This window comes from Andrographis paniculata, unplaced genomic scaffold, assembly GCF_009805555.1.
Source record: "Andrographis paniculata isolate CXL003 unplaced genomic scaffold, ASM980555v1 Contig52END, whole genome shotgun sequence".
NCBI lineage: Eukaryota > Viridiplantae > Streptophyta > Magnoliopsida > Lamiales > Acanthaceae > Andrographis > Andrographis paniculata.
The window spans coordinates 5,928,976-5,948,855 of NW_026137587.1; the positions used below are offsets into that span (position 1 = coordinate 5,928,976).

Below are 19,880 nucleotides of genomic sequence, written 5' to 3' on the forward strand. Positions count from 1 at the left end.
TAAAATGGGTTGCGGAAAGTCAGTTATTGGGCCTAAACAATTTGGGCCTAATACTAAATAGGCCGCATCTATTGTGGAATGCAGTATAAAATATCAAGGGATAAAACTGTAATTTCAGTCAACAGTGGACTGTATATATAAACTCAGGTGAGGGCACGCATGGCCTTGAATTATAACTGAAACCCCAACAGAAACACGAAAAAGAGGAGATGGTTGATGAAGCTGAGAAATTGGCGAGCGCAGCCGTCAAGGAGGAAGGAGAGGAAAGCGCACTGGTAAAATCCAAGTCGAAGGAGGATGAGGAGATCGGCGATAAATCAGGCGGAGCTACAGCAGCTGCGGCGGCGCCGACGGCTGCGAACGTAGCTGCTCCGCCGCGTGCTGTGCATCCTTTGGAGAATGCTTGGACGTTCTGGTTTGACAATCCTTCCGCCAAATCGAAGCAGGTGGCTTGGGGAAGCTCCATTCGGTCTATATATACCTTCTCCACCGTCGAAGATTTTTGGAGGTTTTTTCTTTTCTTTTCTTTTTTCTTTTTTAGGATGTGAACGTAGAATTGATATCGTTGATCCTCGATCGGTTAATGTATTTTATGTACGTTGTATGCTTTATTTACAATGCTGAATAGTCTTGTCAATTTTGTGTAGTCTACTTATCAATGTGCGATTATAAAAATGGTAGCGTTCCATGCGAAATGTTCATACATGTTAATCCATTCAATCGCGTGTAAATATTGACGCTACAAATCTGGTGAGTAATCCGTGCGCATGTGTAGTCGAGTCATTAAAGTAGTGAAACTGCCATCTACTGTCACTAGATTTTGCTGTATAAATATGAAATCAGGAGTAAATGCACTTTTCATGACACGTATTTAGGTCATTGCCAGTTTCTTGAGAATTTTCCCAACAGATTTTATTTTTGTTTAAAGACCTTGACATTTGATAAAGATTCTGGATTGAAAGAGAGTTTTGTTTCAGTAAATGCAAATATTTTAGTGGCAGTCAAGCCAAGTGTTTATTCCTTTCAGAAGGTTATAAACTTAAGTTCATCACCTCTGCTGAGATGTTCACTCTAGTTTTCAATTATACCACAATGTGGAGCACGCATCTCTGTCTAACTACACTAACTATTCTTCTTGTTTACTGCAGTGTTTACAATAATGTGCACCATCCAAGCAAGCTTGCAGTTGGAGCAGATTTTTATTGTTTCAAAAACAAAATTGAGCCAAAATGGGAAGATCCTGTTTGTGCTAACGGGGGGAAGTGGACAGTCAGTTTCTCCAGGGGCAAATCTGATACCTGTTGGCTCTATACAGTGTGTAACGCTTTAAAAATCTATTATTGAAACTTATTTATTAAGCTTATTGTTGTTTCACCCCCTAATAATTTGTGTTGACCGATTCAGCTTTTGGCTATGATTGGAGAACAATTTGATTATGGTGATGAAATATGTGGGGCAGTTGTCAATGTCCGGGCTAGGCAGGAGAAAATTGCTCTGTGGACAAAGAATGCTGCAAATGAAGCTGCTCAGGTTTGTTAAAGTGTATATATAATTATTAGCTTAACTCATTTGTTTGATTGCTCTGCTGATTAATAACCTCAATTATGCATATTTGATTGACAATAAGTTTACCTGATGCAATCTTGATATGCAATTAGTGGCACAGAACAATAATAACAATCTCAAGATCTTCTTATAAGTAAACAGACATCTTGTGGTCCAATATTCACATTAGGATTTATAATAAAAGCTGTATGCTTTATCATGGAAATTCAAAAGCTGAGTGAAATCATGGTCCTTCATATCATCATTCTGGATTGGTGGATGCAAATAAGAGGGGACTAATTAACAAGTTTCAGTTTTGCATAATTAACTAGTTTCTAATTAAATGTATTTTTAGTTGGTTTCTTTCATTTCTTTGCTTCACTTACATTGATAACATTTCAGCTGAGCATTGGAAGACAATGGAAGGAATGTCTGGACTACAATGACACAATTGGCTTCATATTCCATGTAAGAGATCATCATGATAATTACATTGATCCAACCATTTGTTTGATCATTTGATTGTATTGGCCTTATCCTGATCAGTGATGATATTGTGTTGCAATGCCTGCAGGAGGACGCCAAGAGGCACGACCGCGGTGCTAAGAATCGTTACACCATATAAGCCAGGTGCTAGCTACATTAGTCACTCACTACTATTAGCCACCACACGCAGCCCATCTGAATAACAAAAAAAAAAAAAAAAAAATTATATCTATATATATATATAATAAAGGGTCAGAGAAGCTGCAGCTTGAGCTTTGGTATGATGAATAATAGTAATAATAAGAATAATAATGACAATAATGATAATAATACTCATATATAGCCTCAGGGATTGTTTTCCTTTGGGTGGTTTTAGTTAGTAGCTGCTGGAATCTTTTTGTCTCCACCTTTCTTGCTTTTATCAGTCACAAATAATATTCATCCTAAACCACTATACATATATATATATATATATGAAGTGTTTGAAACATGTGATATAGATGTGTGATGTGTGCTGGAATTACTTTCCAACATATATATATATATATATATACTTACATTTTGATATGCATAAATATTGAAAATATCCATAACTTCCTTCTTCCTTCACCTATCTTGCATGACTGTTTTCGTCCCAACAAGCCCACCTCTATTCCCTGGACATGTCTTTGCTAATTTTCCAGCCAGTGTGAAAACAATATCTCATATTGGGAATTCTTTTACATTTTAACCATTCCCTCAATTCAATTATACAACATTCTGCCCAAGTGCAGATACATACAACATTTTGAATAAATAAAATAATAAATAAATATGAACATTTTTTGGATTGATTTAATCAATTTTCAAGAAATCCTGTCATTCTAAGAATCAAATTCCGAACCTCGCAGAAATCCCTTCCCTTGAGCGATCTCCCCTTCCCGCTGCATATCGAAAACGCCATCATTTTTCCGGCCACGCGCCGCCCTACGATAATGTGCGGCGGCACCATTTCACCATGATCGTCCCCGTCGAGCTCCGCGTCCAGGTAGCGCAGCCACGCAATATTCCTTCCTGCCGCCGGAATCTTCATCGGCGTGGAGTTCTCCTTCCCGGCCGGCGCCGCCTTCAGCTTCTTCCTGCTGGTGGTGGTGCTGCTGCTGCTGATTTTCCATCCTTGGGGAGGCGGCGAATCTTCTCCATTAATCTCACCGAAAATAACCTCAGATTCCTGGAACTCCTCCGCCATTGCAGAAATTAAAAATCAGCTAGGGTTTTGATTCTGAGGAATTATTGAGCAGACATATATATACATATATGGAATCGTAGTGAGTACTCTTTAGAATGGCTGACGTGACGTCGCTGTGATGGAATGTTGAGTGCATCCAGTGTTTATTAATAATAATAATTATTTATTATAAAATGATTCGGGAATCTGTAAGAAGCAACAATCTACGGCGGGCAGACGCTGTTACTTGCGCTTCACGGTTTCCGTTGTCTGCATTGAATAGTTCGTTCATCCGGGTCCGGGTTCTTGAGTTCTGGTGGTTGAATCTACACCGTTGCTCATATCATTACTTCATAACATTCACGGTTTGGATGAACCCAAGATCTGGGGTCCTGGAACTGCGTAATTTGTGCATTATCGGGGAATAATCCAAATAGTTTTTTATACATTGATCTTGAAGTATATCCATATATATTTATTTCTTTTGTCTTTCACATCTTTTGCCTTTATTGTACTATTCAATCAAACATACGCGTGTACAAATATAAAATAACGCGGATAAATATATGATCAACTATTTTTTGTATATAATTTAAATATACAATTATTATACTATTATCGAACCAATTCGGTCAACTTTTCCGCGCTAACTATTAATTTCTTAAAATTAGTAACTATGGTTATAAAAATTTTTGAAATACTTTCACATTTTTTTCTAAAACTATCAATATATTGTTATTTTATTTTACCATCTATATATTATACCCTCTCTATCTATCAAAAGTATATTTATTTTTTTTGGTAATTTATGAAGGAAATGAGTATACTTTTGGTGACGGATCGAGTAATTTGTATCTTAGTCAATATTATACACTAACGACACACAAATTATATATTTTTTAATTTTAAATTAGAAAAGAAATTTATAGTTTGTTCCTTTAATGATTAAATCGGGATTAATGTTAAATTTTTCAATTGAAATAAAATTGCATATTATATGTGATACAATATTTTAAATGAAAAATTAATTTATATGTAAAATATTTTTTTTAAAAAAAATACAGGACGAAATCAACCTCATAGACCACGCCTAGTTTCTAAATAATATGCATTTAAAGGCGTAGGTTAAAAGCGATCCGCGCAATTCCCATATCCTGCGCCTTAAAGAAGGCCGGTATCGTTTCCCCAACTCTACCGGGCCGGAATATTATTATTATTATTATTATTATTATTATTATTATTATTATTACGTTCATTAAAGTATCCACGAGAAACCATTCAAAATCCGACACGTGTATATTGATTCACTGCCACGTCGCCTAGCACCCGGCGGCGTTCTTTTCGTGTGGTAAAATCACAAACAAAATCTGGAATGAAGCAAACAATCTATCACACAACACACGAACCATTTCATTTCATTTCATTACATTATTATTATTGTTATTATTATTATTATTATTATTATTATTACTACAACTGACAATAAATTATCACAAAATATTTAAGTTATATTTACATGAATATCTCTGAAAGTTTTGCTACGATATGTTTATAATAATTTTTTCAAAAATATTATATTAAATATATATTTTTTCTCACAAACTATCGTATCAAATTAATTCATTATTTCCAAAAAATTTAAAATTTTAAATAATTAATATGATATCTTAAAAAATAGAAAATAAAAAAGGTAATATATATATATATATATCTTTGAGAATTTTGCTGTTGCAAATAGTATCAAAATTTCTAAAAGTTTGTACTTCAACATAGAAATGTAGAATATTTATATATATATATATATATATGTATATATTGTGCAATGAGATTGTCACGTGAACGTGCATGTGCATGTAGCATGCAATTGGGAATACGTTCGTCATCTGTTACTATTAATAGCAATTATTATTCTGACATTTGGATTAGAATAGTTTCATTACATAAGATGATTAATTAGCTTTTAGACACTTACCAAAATAAATAAATAAATAAATACTTAAGAAGCACGCAATGAAAGGCTTCTAAGGGTCATATAAATATTCTTGTGTGTTTTAATTGTATTTGTCTTTATGTATTTGGGTTCTGCCTAATTTAATAATCATTGATATGATGATGCATTACTTAATTTAATTTGGTTTCATTGATTAATTACACCTAATCATTCTTCGATTTGAATTATTGATTATTTAATTTTGTCTTCATCCATTTAAAAAAAAAAAAAAAAAGAAAAACATGATCAATCTTGATTTCAGCTCTTTTAAATTAGTTCTATAGTCGCCTTGAATGCTATATTTCGTCTTGATTGCATTATTTTAAATTAATTTAATAGTCAATGTTTAAATCAAATTTCTCCTTATAATTAGTGTCGAACATTTTTCAAGAAAAAAAAAAAATTTAAGATATTAAATAATAAACAATTTACAAAAAAATGAAAGACTATGGAAGCCCTCGACTTTGTTATTGGGCCTTTGGGCTTGGCTTCATTCTCTTTGATTAGGGTTTGATATACCATTCTTGTTAGGTCCAATTTATTATTTTTGGCCGATTAGTTCTTTTTTCTTTTATAAAAAAATTGTATTGTAAATAAAAATTATTAGTTGGATCATGTTCGAATCATAAAAAATAAGTCGATTTAATAATTAGATTGAGGAGCAACCCACCCACCCACCCACCAATCCGATATTATTGCAAATGGATACAGACAGTGTACGATCCATGCAGCCCATTATTTCCATGTTGCCATTGACAAAATGAGGATGTAATATTATGGCATTCCCATATATTTGACTTTATTACAAACACATTAAAAAAATATAATATATATATATATATAATACTATGCAAACCAACTGTAGTCTTTAGTTACATTACATGCAGTCAACAAGCTGACTTGGTCCTATATCCCAATTTCCTCAACGGCCTCATTTAATTGCAGCTGCGCAATAAATACTCACAACACATTTAATCTTTCCTCACTTTAGTCAACCCTATTATAATTATTTTTATTATTAAGAATCATTATAATAAAAAAAAAATTAATAATTTTATCAATTTATTTATTTATTTTGTAAATTTGGGAATATGTCGGCTAACTTGTCTAGCTAAAGGATCAGTTGGATGACTGGATCAGTGGTGTGGAAAAGATATTATAATTAATTATTTTTATTGCCATACATACTTCATTAATCATTACTCATTAGTTGTATTTTGATTTTATACTTTATTAAAAAGAATAAATAGAGAGAGAGAGAGAGAGAGAATTTTTTTTTTTTTTTATTTTTTTTTATCCTTTTTTTACGAAATAAATAAGTAATTTTTTTAAAATATATCAAACTAAAGTATAACTGAAACAATATAGAATAAAAGTGGTTATTAACAAGTGATTAGTATAACTGAAAAACACATTGTATTGTTTACATATGTATACATATGTATTTACATTTACATGTTACGTACATGTGTTGTTTGTATCTATTATGAGTATTGATTTAAATACTTCTTTCATCGCACAAGCTTTTTGCACATGTATTTTTTAATATTAGTATTATATTAGTTTGTAATAAAAAAGATGAAAATGTCTTTATTAGTATGGTATGTTATAAAAGTGATGATATTTGTGTAATATATTGTAAATTGTAAAAATATTTATTGTGTTGGGTAAATAATACCGTTACTAAATTAGAAAATAGTATATTTATTTTGGGAGACATCAAAATAAAAAAAAAGTATTTCTTATGAGAAGCCGGGAGTATATTTTTTTTAGAGGAGACTTAGCTCCAAAACGCGCAAAAACAGTTGCGAACCAGCATTTAATTTCTGCACTAACCCAGTGTAGACATATTTATTATAGTTATATTTTGTACTCTTTTGTATCCCATAATTGTACAATCATCTACCTGCTGGATTAAATGATCCGGCCAATTATGACCGTTGGATGTGCTTTTTACCGCCTCAATCTCCACCCTCAATTTATACATCTGCTTTATTATGCATGAAAATCAATCATATCCCCCAGAACAATTCACATCATTTCGATTATTAACAAAATAACAAAAAAAAGCAAAAAAAAAAACCCTACAATTTTCAATCTAATATATATTATTATATATATAGGGCACACGTGAAATACTCGCTGAAAAGTGAATTGAATGCATCGATCGATCCATCCAACTAACTGCCTCATCTGTACACACATAATTGTAATTGTAATTGTAATTGTAATACAGTTCACTACAAGTTGTAATGAACAGTCCATGTATATATAAATACCACGCACTTACGAGCTTCAAACAAACACCCATCTTCAATTCCTCTCTTCTTCCATCCCACATTTGCTTCAACTAAAATGTCTTCTGGGTTTCCTACTTGGATCGCCGCGGCGGCGGTGGCGGTGTCAATGGCGATGATAGTTGGGCCGGTAGCGGCGCAGCCCCAAGTCCCGTGTTACTTTATCTTCGGCGATTCATTGGTAGACAATGGCAACAATAACGACATTCAGTCCCTCGCCCGGGCCAACTACTTACCTTACGGCATCGATTTCCCCCGCGGTCCAACCGGCCGATTCTCCAACGGCAAGACCACCGTTGACGTCATCGGTAACGACAACAGCTGTCTTTTAACATTTCAAATCAAAATTAAATATACTGTAGATTGAACAGTACGATAACAATAATGACATTTTTCCTCCGATGATCAAACAGCGGAACTCCTCGGCTTAAACCACATTCCGCCTTACAACCAAGTCCGCGGCCGGCAGATACTCGGCGGGGTGAACTACGCGTCAGCAGCCGCCGGAATCCGGCCTGAAACAGGGCGACAATTGGTATAAATCTTTTAAAAATCCCCTTTTTAAAACAATCATTTCGATCGACAAGTTTAAGACATTGTCCGACGTTGTCGATCAGGGGGCAAGAATTGATTTCGCGGGACAAGTGAACAACTACAAGAACACGGTGGCGCAAGTCGTTAACATACTCGGCGACGAGGCCGCGGCCTCCGACTACCTCAGCCAGTGCATATACTCTGTCGGAATGGGCAGCAACGACTACCTCAACAACTACTTCATGCCGCTTATATACCCGACGAGCCGACAGTACAACCCTGAACAGTACGCTAATGTCCTAATCCAGCAGTACACCGAGCAGCTGAGGGTGCGTCACAGCTCGTCGAATTAGTCTTCCCCCTTCAGAAAATGTCAATAACACTAAATTGCTCTGTTTCATGTTCGTCAGGCATTGTACAGCTACGGAGCTCGGAAGTTCGCCTTGATTGGAATCGGGCAGATCGGTTGCAGCCCGAACGCGTTGGCGCAGAGCAGCCCCGACGGGAGGACGTGCGTGGAGAGGATCAATTCGGCGAATCAGATATTCAACAACAAGCTCAGGGGATTAGTTGATACGTTCAACCGGAACACGCCGGATGCGAAGTTCATCTACATTAATGCATATGGGATTTTCCAGGATATGATCAGCACTCCCGCCTCTTATGGTACATTTTTTTTTTTTTACTGCATTTAAACTTTTAGATGAGATGATTATAAGAGTTTTGTAGAAATTAAATCACCCTATTTTGCGCGGACAGGCTTTAGAGTGACGAATGCTGGGTGCTGCGGCGTGGGGAGGAACAGAGGGCAAATAACATGTCTGCCTCTGCAGCCGCCGTGCCGGAACAGGAATGAGTATTTGTTTTGGGATGCATTCCATCCGACGGAAGCTGCGAATGCTGTGGTCGGGAGGCGATCATATAGCGCGCAGAAGGGATCGGACGCGTACCCCTACGATATTCGCCGTCTGGCTCAGGCCTAAATGTCGCGGAGGATCTTCGATAGGGAGGAAACATATATAACAGCCAACATATCTATATATATATATATATATATATCGAGGAAACAATGTTATGGTTTTTGAGTTGAAATTATACTCTTGATGTAATATTTAAATTTTCACATGTAAGAAATGGAGTCATTGACAAGTAATGATCCATAGTTTTTACTTAATTAAGAATGTAATGAGTAGAGAAGACGAAATTGTATCTGAACTGCATTGTTATTCATAACGAAAATAGAGACTTATTTATAAGTATAAAATATGTATACTCACTCAAATCTAAATCTACAACATATAAAACATAATCTGTCATTGTCATTGTCACTACCATACTTCCGTGTCAAAATCAGAAGCAATACTCTCTACTGAATTAAAGTTGAAAATAACGAGACTTTCAACCGTGTAACAAACTACAAGACTTTTAAATATATTTAAATTTAAAATTGAATATCTAAAATATCTCAAATAATGTTGGGAATTAATTAGTTGACAAGCATGGATAGGATAACTACTACATATATATATATATATATATATAAGATGGTCTCAACAATACAACATTATTCAATACAATACATACAATACAAGCGGAGAAGGAAGGAAGGAAGGAGGAGCAGTCGGACCACTTGACAATGTTCGTGGCAAAATACATATATATAATCATAATAACGACGCAAGAAGGGATTGATCGATCCAATCGATCATTTTGAGCACACATTTTTCCTCAGTTGAGGCCCGGCGGAATTAATTAAGGATTTACAAATGGGGTCTCGCATGATGCATGTTGCTAGGTGAAGTGAAGGCTGGTCTTGAGGGAGGCTGTCTCGTCGGGTTGAAGGCCGTTCATCTGAAGATAGTCGCGAGCATCGATCAATTGCTGATGTGGCTGAACCAGCTCGTGAGGATAGCCTGAACTCACTGGCATCAAACTCATTTGCTCATGAACTCTCTCTGTTTCAGCTATCTACACAAGTAATTAAATTAAATTAATTAGCTTTTACATGTTTACTTCCAATCTATATATATATATATATATATAACTATGTATGTGTGTGTTTTCTTGTACCTTTGCTCGAAGGAACTGATTATTTTGATGTAAGTCAATCTCCTGCTGCCAATGTTAATTATTCACATGATCAAGAAAGAAGCATAATCATCATCTTGGTGGAGTAGAGATTGAACAGATCAATTAATGTACTATATAAGCATTTGTCAAATGCCCATTCCCTAAAAGTTTAAGCTAGATCGTATACACATCATTAATTATTATATAGTCAATGTCAAATTCGATGATGGATGAAGAGCTGTGAAACTCAAACATAAGACGTTTTAGATTTGATACTATGTTAAATTACCATGAGTCTAGACTTCTATACCGTGTAAAATGACCGTCTATTTAAAAATTTAAATTTGAAATAATATATATGTTTAGTTATTATATAGTCAACCAACAACATAATTCATGTTCTTGTTGAGGATCAAGAAATTCATTTCAAGATCACAACCTAGTTGTAGAATAAAAATATTTTGCAGGAAATCAACATCTAGTAATACTTACCCTCTTCTGCATATACTCAATTTCAGCAAACAACAACTCATTCTGTAAGAAAAGAAACAAAGAGAATGATCAAGAAATTACCCTAATACCAAAAATATATATATATATATTGAAAATTAAAAAGAGCTAGCTTAGCAGGCACCTTCTTGGACCGGATTTTACTGATCCCTTTTTCAACTCTAGCTTCAAGATTCTTGAGATCCCTTAGTGACAAGGCACCCAGAGATTCTCCAAGCATGTTTCTGTGTTCAAATTACACCAAAATTCATTCATTTGTGCAATTAATTATGTTAAGAAACCCCCAAAAATGAATGTATAAATATACGAAAAAGCCCTACCTGTTATGGTTCTGCAAATTACTGATTTGTGCTCTCAGTTTTGCAGCTTCTTGCTGGTAATACTGAAACAATGCCGTGGAAACATTAAAATTTATTAAAATTATTCTTTTTAATAAATAAAATTATTACCTGAGCATTAGCTTCAGAAACCGAGCCAGTATTCGAGGAATCTGAGGTTGCTTTCTTGTACCTCTCGATTGTTTCTTTAACACTGCATAAATTGTAGATAAGTCTCGAGAATTAAATGGGTTAATTAATTGGTGTCAAGTTAGCACCTTTCTTTTTTCTTGGGTTGAGGATTATAAAAGTTAGTCGAAGAATTTCAACATCATGTCTAATCAAAGTCAATCGACGAGATTTGATGTAGTAATACGATAATGGAATCCTACACTGAGTGTAGCATGTTTCTTGGACTGCTGCTACCTTAAATTCATCGAGGGACTGATTGGCTGCCGTTGCCAAGCTGGCACTAATACTTTGCTTCGCCATTGGCACCAATTCCAAAGCAACACCTCTCAGTTCTACATTCTAACCTAATTAATTATATCATCTCCACAAAAATCTTGGAACCCTAATCAAGGTCAGATGAGTTTCTGAGGGCATCATCTGGACCGTCCGTCTAAACAATCGGACGGTGGGGATGAACTGAACAAGCCCAGAATGTCAGAACTCCCCTATTGGTGGGCAGTGGCCGTACGTTTGTCTTTGAAGTCTGAGTTACCCTATTTTCACTCTCTAGGTTCTGAAATTACTACAGTAAATTACACACAAACTTGCATGGGATGTAATAAAAATTGAATCTTGAGGAGATGGGCCAATAAAGAAGGTACAATTAGATGCCCTATTCAAGAAAGCGAGGGATTGCATATTGCAGTTTACAAGAAAACTAATAAATATAAAATTGCTGGCTTGGCATGTCTGTTAAACCCTCTTCCCACTTCTGAATTTCCAGATTTCAGAAATAATTTAGGTATTAAGAGGATGGGTTTCGATTATTTGTCCTAGAATTTAGAAAGTTTAAGTAAGAAGAATAATGGCTATGATGAAGAATAAGCTGGTACAGATTACTTCTCGTCAAAAAGTTAAGAACAAGAAAATCTGTCCTGACGTGACCTGAATATATTCTGTGAGTCAGCCAAATCTATATTTTGTGTTTAATCCTAACTGAACGAAGAAAACTGCGGTTAGATCCCAGCAAAGAGAAGCAAGCATCAGGCTGAAAAAAAGAAAAGGGAAAGAAGAGAAAGAAACAGATGACAATTGCAATTATGGAAAGAATTAAATTTAAATTAAAAAACAAAAATCAATCTTTGGTTATGGGTGCACTGATATGGAGAGAGATGCATTTGAAGATTTGGGGGAACTTAATATAAGTAGTAAACCCTAATTTGGTTGCTTTTAATTCGGCATAGTTGAAAAGATTTCAGAATATAGGGGTGGAATTGAACCATTTCGTTCAACTTTAGAAACCCTAATTAGTATTTACTTTAAAAACCCAAAAAAGAAAAAGGAAAAAAGAAAACCCTAATGAGGTTGCTATACCACTGCTGACATCTTTCCTGCAGAATCCTTTTTTGCTTACCTCTGCGATGCTAAGACTGAAGTGCATAAATGCACACAAATGGGAATTCGACACACTTGATTCCAAAGACAGGATTCTCCAAGAAGAGACATAAATTAAAGAACCAAAACTAACAGAAATTTGTGGAAGAAGAAGAAAGCTTATCCTCCATTTTCCAAGCTTTCTTGCATCTGGTTTTGTATCATTTGTTTTGTAAGAGATCTTTGAGTTTTTACCAATTACATGGGATTGTAGAGAAAGAAAGAAAGTACCCAATACATTCAGAACAGTGAAGGGGGGAAACAAAACAGGAAAAATTAGAAAGACAACTGGATCTTTGTCAAGAAAGAAATCCTTCACTGTACAAAAATCTTCCCTAAAATTCCATGGCAAGATCTCTGACGGACGAAGAGCTCACAACAATTCATCAAAATTAAACTCCTTTCATATCCTCTTAAGATGATCAGACAAAATTGTGGGCTAAAAGGAAAAGGTGTGCCCTAGCGACTAGATCCTTCTTTCTTTCACCACTCAAAACAAAAATTGAAGCACAAGAATCAAGAAAGATACCCCAGATTTGTTGATAAACGAAGAAGCTCACTCGATTTCGTTTCCCCCAATTTTTAATTCAAGATGTGTCGTACCTGTTGTTTGCATATTCATAGAGACGACCTCTGCTGGAGAAGACTATCAGAGCAACCTCAGCATCACAAAGCACAGATAATTCGTAGGCTTTCTTCAGCAGGCCGTTGCGACGCTTGCAGAAGGTGACCTGACGGTTGGTCGTGTTCTCGATCCGCTTGATCTCGATCTTTCCCCGACCGATTTTCCTCTCGGAAGACATCTCCCTCGATTCCTCACTTGGGCACGCCATTGATTCTGCAGCAACATGGAGATATAAATAGTTAAGGTAAGAAAACCAAGCACATGTGAACTTCTTGTTTGTTTATCGATCGAACTCTTTTAATTGCAATCTGATTCATGCATCAAATAGCATTGGTTTGTAACCAAAAACTCATTTCTTGAAGAAATTGCAAACGGATCGAAGACATTTTCATCCTGCTGGTAATATCAATTTGATAATTAGCTTCATTTGCTCACCTAGTTCGGATCTGGGGAAAGATGGATTTGGCTAGGGTTAGGTTTCTTAGTGAAAACCTAAATCTGAGGGAGAGAGATGTGAAGAAGATGGTGGGGATATATAGCAAATACAGCTCCACTTTGCAGCTGTGTATATGTATTTATTCATGAAGTAAAGACTGGATTTTTATTTTTATTTTTTTTCTTTTTCTTTTATGTGATGATGATTAATACAAAACAAATTACAATTTGGTGTCACCATATACTCCATCCCTTTTTAATTACTTATGTATGTATACATATCTTTGTATAATCAAAAGCATGCGTGTTATCTTTTCTAGTGGTTTCTAGTGAAGCAGCACAATGGGCAGATTCAATCATTACAATTATCATCAGCCTCACCTGCCCATAAAGTGTTTCAGATACCCTTTTTTCAGATGAACTAATCTTTTGCATTTCATCCTTGAAGATAGAAGTTGAGAAATTTAATACAGAAGAGAGATGTGTATATATATATATATATACATACAGGCAAATACAGCTGGTGTTTAAGCTTACTGATCATGAATTAATCGATCTTTCGGCTGCTTTTACTCAAAAATTTGTATTGCAAAAAATTTACAGACATTGACTGGATTATGTATGTTGCTGGCTTGATGAGATGCCAAGGATATTTATTACAATTAATGTGGCTGGAACAATATATAAGAATTTGCCATTGCTGATTTCCTGAAAGCTTAGAATGGTTAGTTGACAGAATATCAATGTTGAGTTAGAGCTTTATTCATTGGATTGTTAGGGTAAGTAATGTGAGTTGATTTAGCAGCTGATTAGATGTGTATTCTCTTGGCACTAACCTTGACAGTGTTCTTTCTATATAAAACTAATGTCTTTGCTGATTTGTAATTCTTGGCTTATGCTTTAGTGTTGCAAGTCATGACAACTCATGGCCTTTCTACCTAATTAGTCAACCATATTGTTAGGTAATTAATTATGTGTAAGATTAATAAATAAATAAATATATCTATCTATTATGTAGGTATAAGTTAGCTGAAGACTTCAAGAATAACCAGTTGGTGATGATGATCAAATTGTTCAGATTTCTTGTTTGAGAGCTAATTAGTTACCTTCTAAATTCTCTCTAAATTCTAGGATTGTGGAAAGATGTTTGAGGAGAAATGATACGAAACATTACAAGAGTTCAATAAGAATTTATTGGAGTTGCTATCTTATTACAAGGAGGGCTAATTTATAATAAAATCCAATGATCTAGTTCATGGCTGTATAAGATTAGATCTTTTTTATGCAGAATGTTACATTATATATTTGAGTGATACAACATGAGTAATGGAAGTACATCCACACCCCAAATTTAATTTTTATGTGTGCCAACACCCTTTCCAACAAGGGACCACCATGAACAAACCTTACATGTTTTTTAGGGTTCTTGATGTTGAAATCTGCAGAGCTTCAATTCAATGCACAGACCTAATCCAATTAAAGTCCCCACAACTCAATTATCATCAATATGTGCCACACATACATACAATACAGTTTTAATTTACTATTCTGATTGACAAGTTTAACCGACATGGAAGTTCAGCTTATCATCAAGATTCAAGAATTAGGGTTTGGGTTAATTTGGGATATTGGCTTTCTAGTTATTTCTACCTTTGACAACATCTATCCCAATTCTCTGTACTTTTAATTTTGCTCATTTTATAATTAATCTTTCCATCTACCCACACGAAAATTCCTTAAGCAGAGGTGAAGGGTACTGAGAGGAGTAAACTACCTGTGGTGTTGGCACTGTTTTGGAAGATGAAGTGAAAAAATAAATAATATCTCTGCCCTTCCAATTCATTTCTTGTTTTATTGCAACATGGATTGGAATCTATTTCTGGCCCACTGCTGGAAATATGATTAATTTGGTAATAATCTTGGACACCTACAAACACTACTAATTTCCACATCAAATTTAACCCTTTTGTATTTTTTTTTTTTAATTTCAAGATCTCTTCAGAAATATCTTCTGTAGCTGTAGCTATATTTTTATTTCTTGTTTTTCTTAAGTTTCTTTAGAATTTGCAGAATTGAAATAATTTTAAGTTGAAATCAGGAATATGATCAATTCATCATCAAGAAACAGAGCAGCCTACAGGTTTCTGGCATTATTTAACACAATACTTGCAGTTCCAAAACCATAAAAATTCACGCATAGATGATTTAGCCAAGAGTTCCTCAAGGATGAAATTAAATTCCGAATGTCGAAGAATGAGCGTCACTTCCCAAACTAGAGCTATCCTTCTTCCAGTCGAAATTCTGAAAGCATTTCAATGGCTTCATGACCTGTGTCGCATTGACAGGGAAGAATGATGCGTTAGTCGAGTTAGAAAGGTCATTAGGAAGAAGGGGATGCAAGAATCCTGCTAAGCCTACCAAAACATCGCTCGAACGGATGGAAAAATGATCACTTAGAAGCAAGCTTTAGAAAAGGAAAGACCTTCCAGCGGATTCTGTGGCCGATGCTGTTGTAGATGGCCTCTAATCGGGGAATAATTTGCTTAAAGGTTGGCCTATCAGCAGGGTTGTCGCTCCAACACTCCTCGATTAATCTGTATGAGAGAAATTAAAAGAGAAAATATAAGTCGAAAAACAGCTATCCAACCCTTGATATAAACAAGAAACAAGTTCTCTGTCCATGAATATAAATTACGATGTACTTTTTCAGTCCACGGGAATAAAACTTGGTCGAGGCTCTGAATGGAGGGCGCTCCCGTGCAGCAAGAGCTTTGGGCACATCGTAGTCTGGCTTTGAATGGAACGGTGGGCATCCCTCGATCATCTGAGATTAGTGCATCGTAAGAATGGATTAAATTTACAGTAAACTAATAAAAATGTTAAAAGTTAGTTGAAGCTCTCCATCGGGCGCTGCAAAATTACCTCTTGCAAGATTAAAGCAAATGAGAAAACATCTACTTTTGTGTCATATGCTTCATTTCTTAAAACCTCAGGCGCGACATAACGACCTGTCAATGGATTGAAAATCAGCACAAACATTGATCGTTGATCGTCTATTCAATCTGCAGTCTAGAAGTTAGAAAAATTATGCAAACTCACAAGATGTATATCCACTGTGAAGAGGTTTCTCATCTTTAACTCTGTTTGCGACTTTAAGAAGCTTGCTAATTCCAAAATCGGCTACTTTTAGGTGTCCGGAGTCATCCAGCAAGATATTCCTGTTATCTTACTCAAACATAAGAACAAATTATTTTGAGTAATTTACAGCGCAGTAAATCAGGAAGTCGGTATGTTGCAAACTTACGAAGGCTCAAGATCAAGGTGAATGATTGCTTCAGGTTTATTTTCATGTAGATAGTTCATTCCCCTGCATATTTCTTAAATCAATCCTCAGTATGCCTCGATCGATGTTCAACTGCTCTTAAATACAATTAACTTTTTATTAATACAAAAAACCTGGCAATATCCATGCCGAATCTGAGCGCTATTTCAGGTTTAAGCGACCCTTTTCTTTTCAAATATTCTTGAAGGTCGCCCTGCATGTTCGGGACAACATGTTAAGTACAACTAATTAAGAAAATAAATCGAAAGAAAAATTTAAAAAACTGCTTAATTTCAAATAACCTTTGGCAAGTATTCGGTCACAATCATCATAGGACTGGTTTGTGTAACAGCACCGAGAAATTGAACAACGTTCGGATGTCTTACTTTCTGAAGCAATGCAAGCTCATCTCTAAATGCTTCACTGTGAAGGTTTGTAAATTTAGATAAAATTAAAGCAGTAGATTGTAAGAAGTGCGTTCAGTATAAACCACATAGTCGGAAAACTCACACACTATCCTCATCCGCATTTCCTTCCCAAAATATTTTCACAGCAACTCGAGTTCCTCGCCATAATGCAACTCTGTAGGTTCCCTAGAATAATGTTTTTAGTTGAAAGTGGTGAGTCGGATGGAGGAGACGGTCAAACATTACACTATCTTAAATGAGTGAACAACCAAGGCAATATTATCTGTAAAGTGCCATAGTACCTTTGTTATCTCAATGCTGTCGGTGAAATCAAGTTCACTGGGATCAATTTCGTAGTCGGGAACCTGACGGGCATTATCAACATGCATAGGAGCCATCTAAACGAAACATAAGAGTAAAATCAAACAGGGATTTATTTTATCATACAATTGCAAATATGCACGATTTATGTAAGAAACATAGCTACTTACTAACTGCTTTGCGCCGTGCTTTTCCAATAGTTTGATCACATCATGATTTTTATAGTGCATTGCATCCGCAAGAGGCTGAAAAGCAGATGGGACGGATTAATCAAATAAAGATCCCGATTTTATGCAATGAATTGGTTCTTTGAATCCTTGACGAGGATATGCACTTTGCACCACAAAATACAGAACCTCAAAAGCAGGTCAAGATAACACCCAATTTTTGTCGGAATTTTGTCTTAATTGATTGTTTACTATCAGAAGATCATTCTGGAGTAATTCATTCAAGAAATTATCCAACATCAGACTCCTCGCCTATCTCTCGACTTGCTTAGCTGATAACATCCATCCATCCTCAAAAAATGGAATTTTCTTTGACAAATTGATAGGCTATCAGTGCACTTTTTTCAAAGAAAATCCACAGAAAAAGATAATCAAACTGTGGAGAAACAAATAAGCTTCATGAAACAATCATCTGTAAGAACATGAGCACAAACCTTCGCTATGATCCACAAATTGCACGATGATCGACACTATAGCAAGAAAATTTTGCGCAGTGCTTGGGAGTATTCATACATAACATAATAATAACTGGGTGAAATATTTTAAATGAAAAACAAGTTTCGACATAATATATAACCTAAATAAATGAAACTTAGATGCAATCTATTTCAGGGGAAAAAAGATTTTACTGTCGAATTCATAGGGGTAGAAAACACACCTAAATCACATACTTTCACAGCCTATACACCATACATATATATATGAACATATAGAAACAGATCGACAGCCAAGAAACAGGGAAAAAAGCAGAGGCAAACACTAACTTATAATCAAGATTTATCCAGACAACAAATGCATAAAATGCAGGTTATGTAAGTGAATGGATTCAGGATCATACCGTGCTCCCCCACCGATCTTTGGGGTCGACTTCTGCCCCATGTTCGAGCAACAATTTGGCGACGTCGACGAGTCCCTGGCAGGCGGCGACGTGAAGAGCAGTGCGGTGATCAATATCCCTGAAATTAACATCAGTTCCATCGGCCAAAATCTCCTTGATGCCTTCCAAATCACCCTCATTGACCATGTACATTAGCTGTAGCCCTGGATCGATTTCACTCAATGCGTCGTCTTCGTGATCGTCCTCCAGAGGACGATGATCGAGGTCATCGTATTCCCTTTCGGGCGCCATGGACGATTGCTTCCACAGGGTATATTTCTTGGTGCCATCGGACTCCTCCATTGTCAATAGTAATCGGTGGTTCTAACAAGGTTCGAGATTCACTTTCTTGCAACCAATCACGAATTCTTGAAGAGAGGTTTGATTTCAAGAATTCAGATTTTGCAAGAAAGTCCGGAATTCTCGAAGAAACTTCTGCAAATCAAGATTCCCTTCGCTGCAGAAATGTTCCCTTGAAAGAAATCGTGCAATGTGAAATGGGTAACAGAGTCAACCAACCGCAATCAGGAAAAAATTTCGAAAAAGGAAGACAAAACAGGAAAATTGCAGTAAGAAGAACAACCAACCTTAAAGGAATCAAAGCCCTAGATTCCTAAAACCTAAAGATGGAAAATCGAAGAAATAGGTTAGGACCAAGGTCCAATCCCTAAATCGCAGGAACGACTACCACAAGAGAAACCTTTGAGAACCCCAAAAATGGCGGATTATTTCACAACAAAGCTATAAATCGATAGTGGCGAATAGAATGTGAATCGGCAAAACGCGTCAAAGCCCTCCCAATCTATAAACCATTTAGGATGGAAACTATCCCTTGGAAGAAACCCCAAGATTACGCTTTTAACGGATAATAACAACTGGCAAAGGCCTAATTTTGCAACTTGCAATTAATTGATAGTGATGGGCAAATGAAGATACATTTATTGTACTATTGTTTGATCCGTCAGTTTCCACTTGAATTGACCACAAAATAGTTCTTGATTGTATTTTAGGACAAATTCCCATCAGATCAGCAGAATGATTATGAAAACAGACGAAACACGTTTTTATGACTTTTAAAAGTCGCATTAGAAAATGATGAAGAGCG

The 19,880-nt window shown here is 35.6% G+C and overlaps 4 protein-coding genes and 1 pseudogene across 7 annotated transcripts; 2 read left to right on the forward strand and 3 right to left on the reverse strand.

The window, feature by feature from the left end:
• The first annotated feature begins 83 nt into the window (after positions 1–83).
• Positions 84–2,232, forward strand: LOC127254912 (eukaryotic translation initiation factor 4E-2-like). The gene is made up of 5 exons (XM_051280261.1): positions 84–508; positions 1,149–1,314; positions 1,405–1,530; positions 1,948–2,013; positions 2,120–2,232. Exons 1-5 carry the CDS (start codon positions 210–212, stop codon positions 2,168–2,170), a joined length of 708 nt encoding a protein of 235 aa, XP_051136218.1. The 5' UTR covers positions 84–209; the 3' UTR covers positions 2,171–2,232.
• Positions 2,233–2,550: 318 nt separating this feature from the next.
• On the reverse strand, positions 2,551–3,276 carry LOC127254843 (uncharacterized). Its single transcript, XM_051280153.1, has one exon. The coding sequence runs from the start codon at positions 3,257–3,259 to the stop codon at positions 2,870–2,872; it is 390 nt and encodes a 129-aa protein (XP_051136110.1). The 5' UTR covers positions 3,260–3,276; the 3' UTR covers positions 2,551–2,869.
• Positions 3,277–7,512: 4,236 nt separating this feature from the next.
• Positions 7,513–9,274, forward strand: LOC127254995 (GDSL esterase/lipase At1g29670-like). Its single transcript, XM_051280394.1, has 5 exons — positions 7,513–7,833; positions 7,939–8,060; positions 8,143–8,388; positions 8,470–8,725; positions 8,819–9,274. Exons 1-5 carry the CDS (start codon positions 7,584–7,586, stop codon positions 9,040–9,042), a joined length of 1,098 nt encoding a protein of 365 aa, XP_051136351.1. The 5' UTR covers positions 7,513–7,583; the 3' UTR covers positions 9,043–9,274.
• Positions 9,275–9,604: 330 nt separating this feature from the next.
• On the reverse strand, positions 9,605–13,721 carry LOC127254665 (floral homeotic protein AGAMOUS-like; annotated as a pseudogene).
• A 1,907-nt stretch (positions 13,722–15,628) lies between these two features.
• LOC127254348 (integrin-linked protein kinase 1-like) lies at positions 15,629–19,677 on the reverse strand. Of its 4 annotated transcripts, none has more exons than XM_051279419.1 (13): positions 19,363–19,677; positions 18,737–19,232; positions 17,842–17,916; positions 17,653–17,748; positions 17,454–17,536; positions 17,246–17,366; positions 17,075–17,157; positions 16,926–16,988; positions 16,721–16,839; positions 16,544–16,629; positions 16,324–16,445; positions 16,104–16,215; positions 15,629–15,949 (listed from the first exon to the last, which is right to left on the reverse strand). In XM_051279419.1, exons 2-13 carry the CDS (start codon positions 19,076–19,078, stop codon positions 15,854–15,856), a joined length of 1,398 nt encoding a protein of 465 aa, XP_051135376.1. In that variant the 5' UTR covers positions 19,079–19,232; positions 19,363–19,677; the 3' UTR covers positions 15,629–15,853. The 4 variants fall into 4 exon arrangements, with proteins under 4 accessions (XP_051135376.1, XP_051135375.1, XP_051135377.1 ...); XM_051279418.1 differs by having other exon boundaries at positions 18,737–19,247; XM_051279420.1 differs by having other exon boundaries at positions 17,078–17,157; positions 18,737–19,247; positions 19,363–19,675.
• Positions 19,678–19,880: the final 203 nt, after the last annotated feature.

Coding starts and splice junctions, on each gene's coding strand:
- LOC127254348 (XM_051279419.1), bottom strand. CDS start 19,078: ATGGAGGAGTCCGATGGCACCAAGAAATATACCCTGTGGAAGCAATCG. Junction 17,749..17,841: donor AGCACGGCGCAAAGCAGTTA/GTAAGTAGCTAT, acceptor TGTTTCGTTTAG/ATGGCTCCTATGCATGTTGA. Junction 16,840..16,925: donor CACCTTGATCTTGAGCCTTC/GTAAGTTTGCAA, acceptor GTAAGATAACAG/GAATATCTTGCTGGATGACT.
- LOC127254843 (XM_051280153.1), bottom strand. CDS start 3,259: ATGGCGGAGGAGTTCCAGGAATCTGAGGTTATTTTCGGTGAGATTAAT.
- LOC127254912 (XM_051280261.1), top strand. CDS start 210: ATGGTTGATGAAGCTGAGAAATTGGCGAGCGCAGCCGTCAAGGAGGAA. Junction 509..1,148: donor ACCGTCGAAGATTTTTGGAG/GTTTTTTCTTTT, acceptor TGTTTACTGCAG/TGTTTACAATAATGTGCACC. Junction 1,531..1,947: donor CTGCAAATGAAGCTGCTCAG/GTTTGTTAAAGT, acceptor ATAACATTTCAG/CTGAGCATTGGAAGACAATG.
- LOC127254995 (XM_051280394.1), top strand. CDS start 7,584: ATGTCTTCTGGGTTTCCTACTTGGATCGCCGCGGCGGCGGTGGCGGTG. Junction 8,061..8,142: donor CTGAAACAGGGCGACAATTG/GTATAAATCTTT, acceptor GTTGTCGATCAG/GGGGCAAGAATTGATTTCGC. Junction 8,389..8,469: donor AGTACACCGAGCAGCTGAGG/GTGCGTCACAGC, acceptor CATGTTCGTCAG/GCATTGTACAGCTACGGAGC.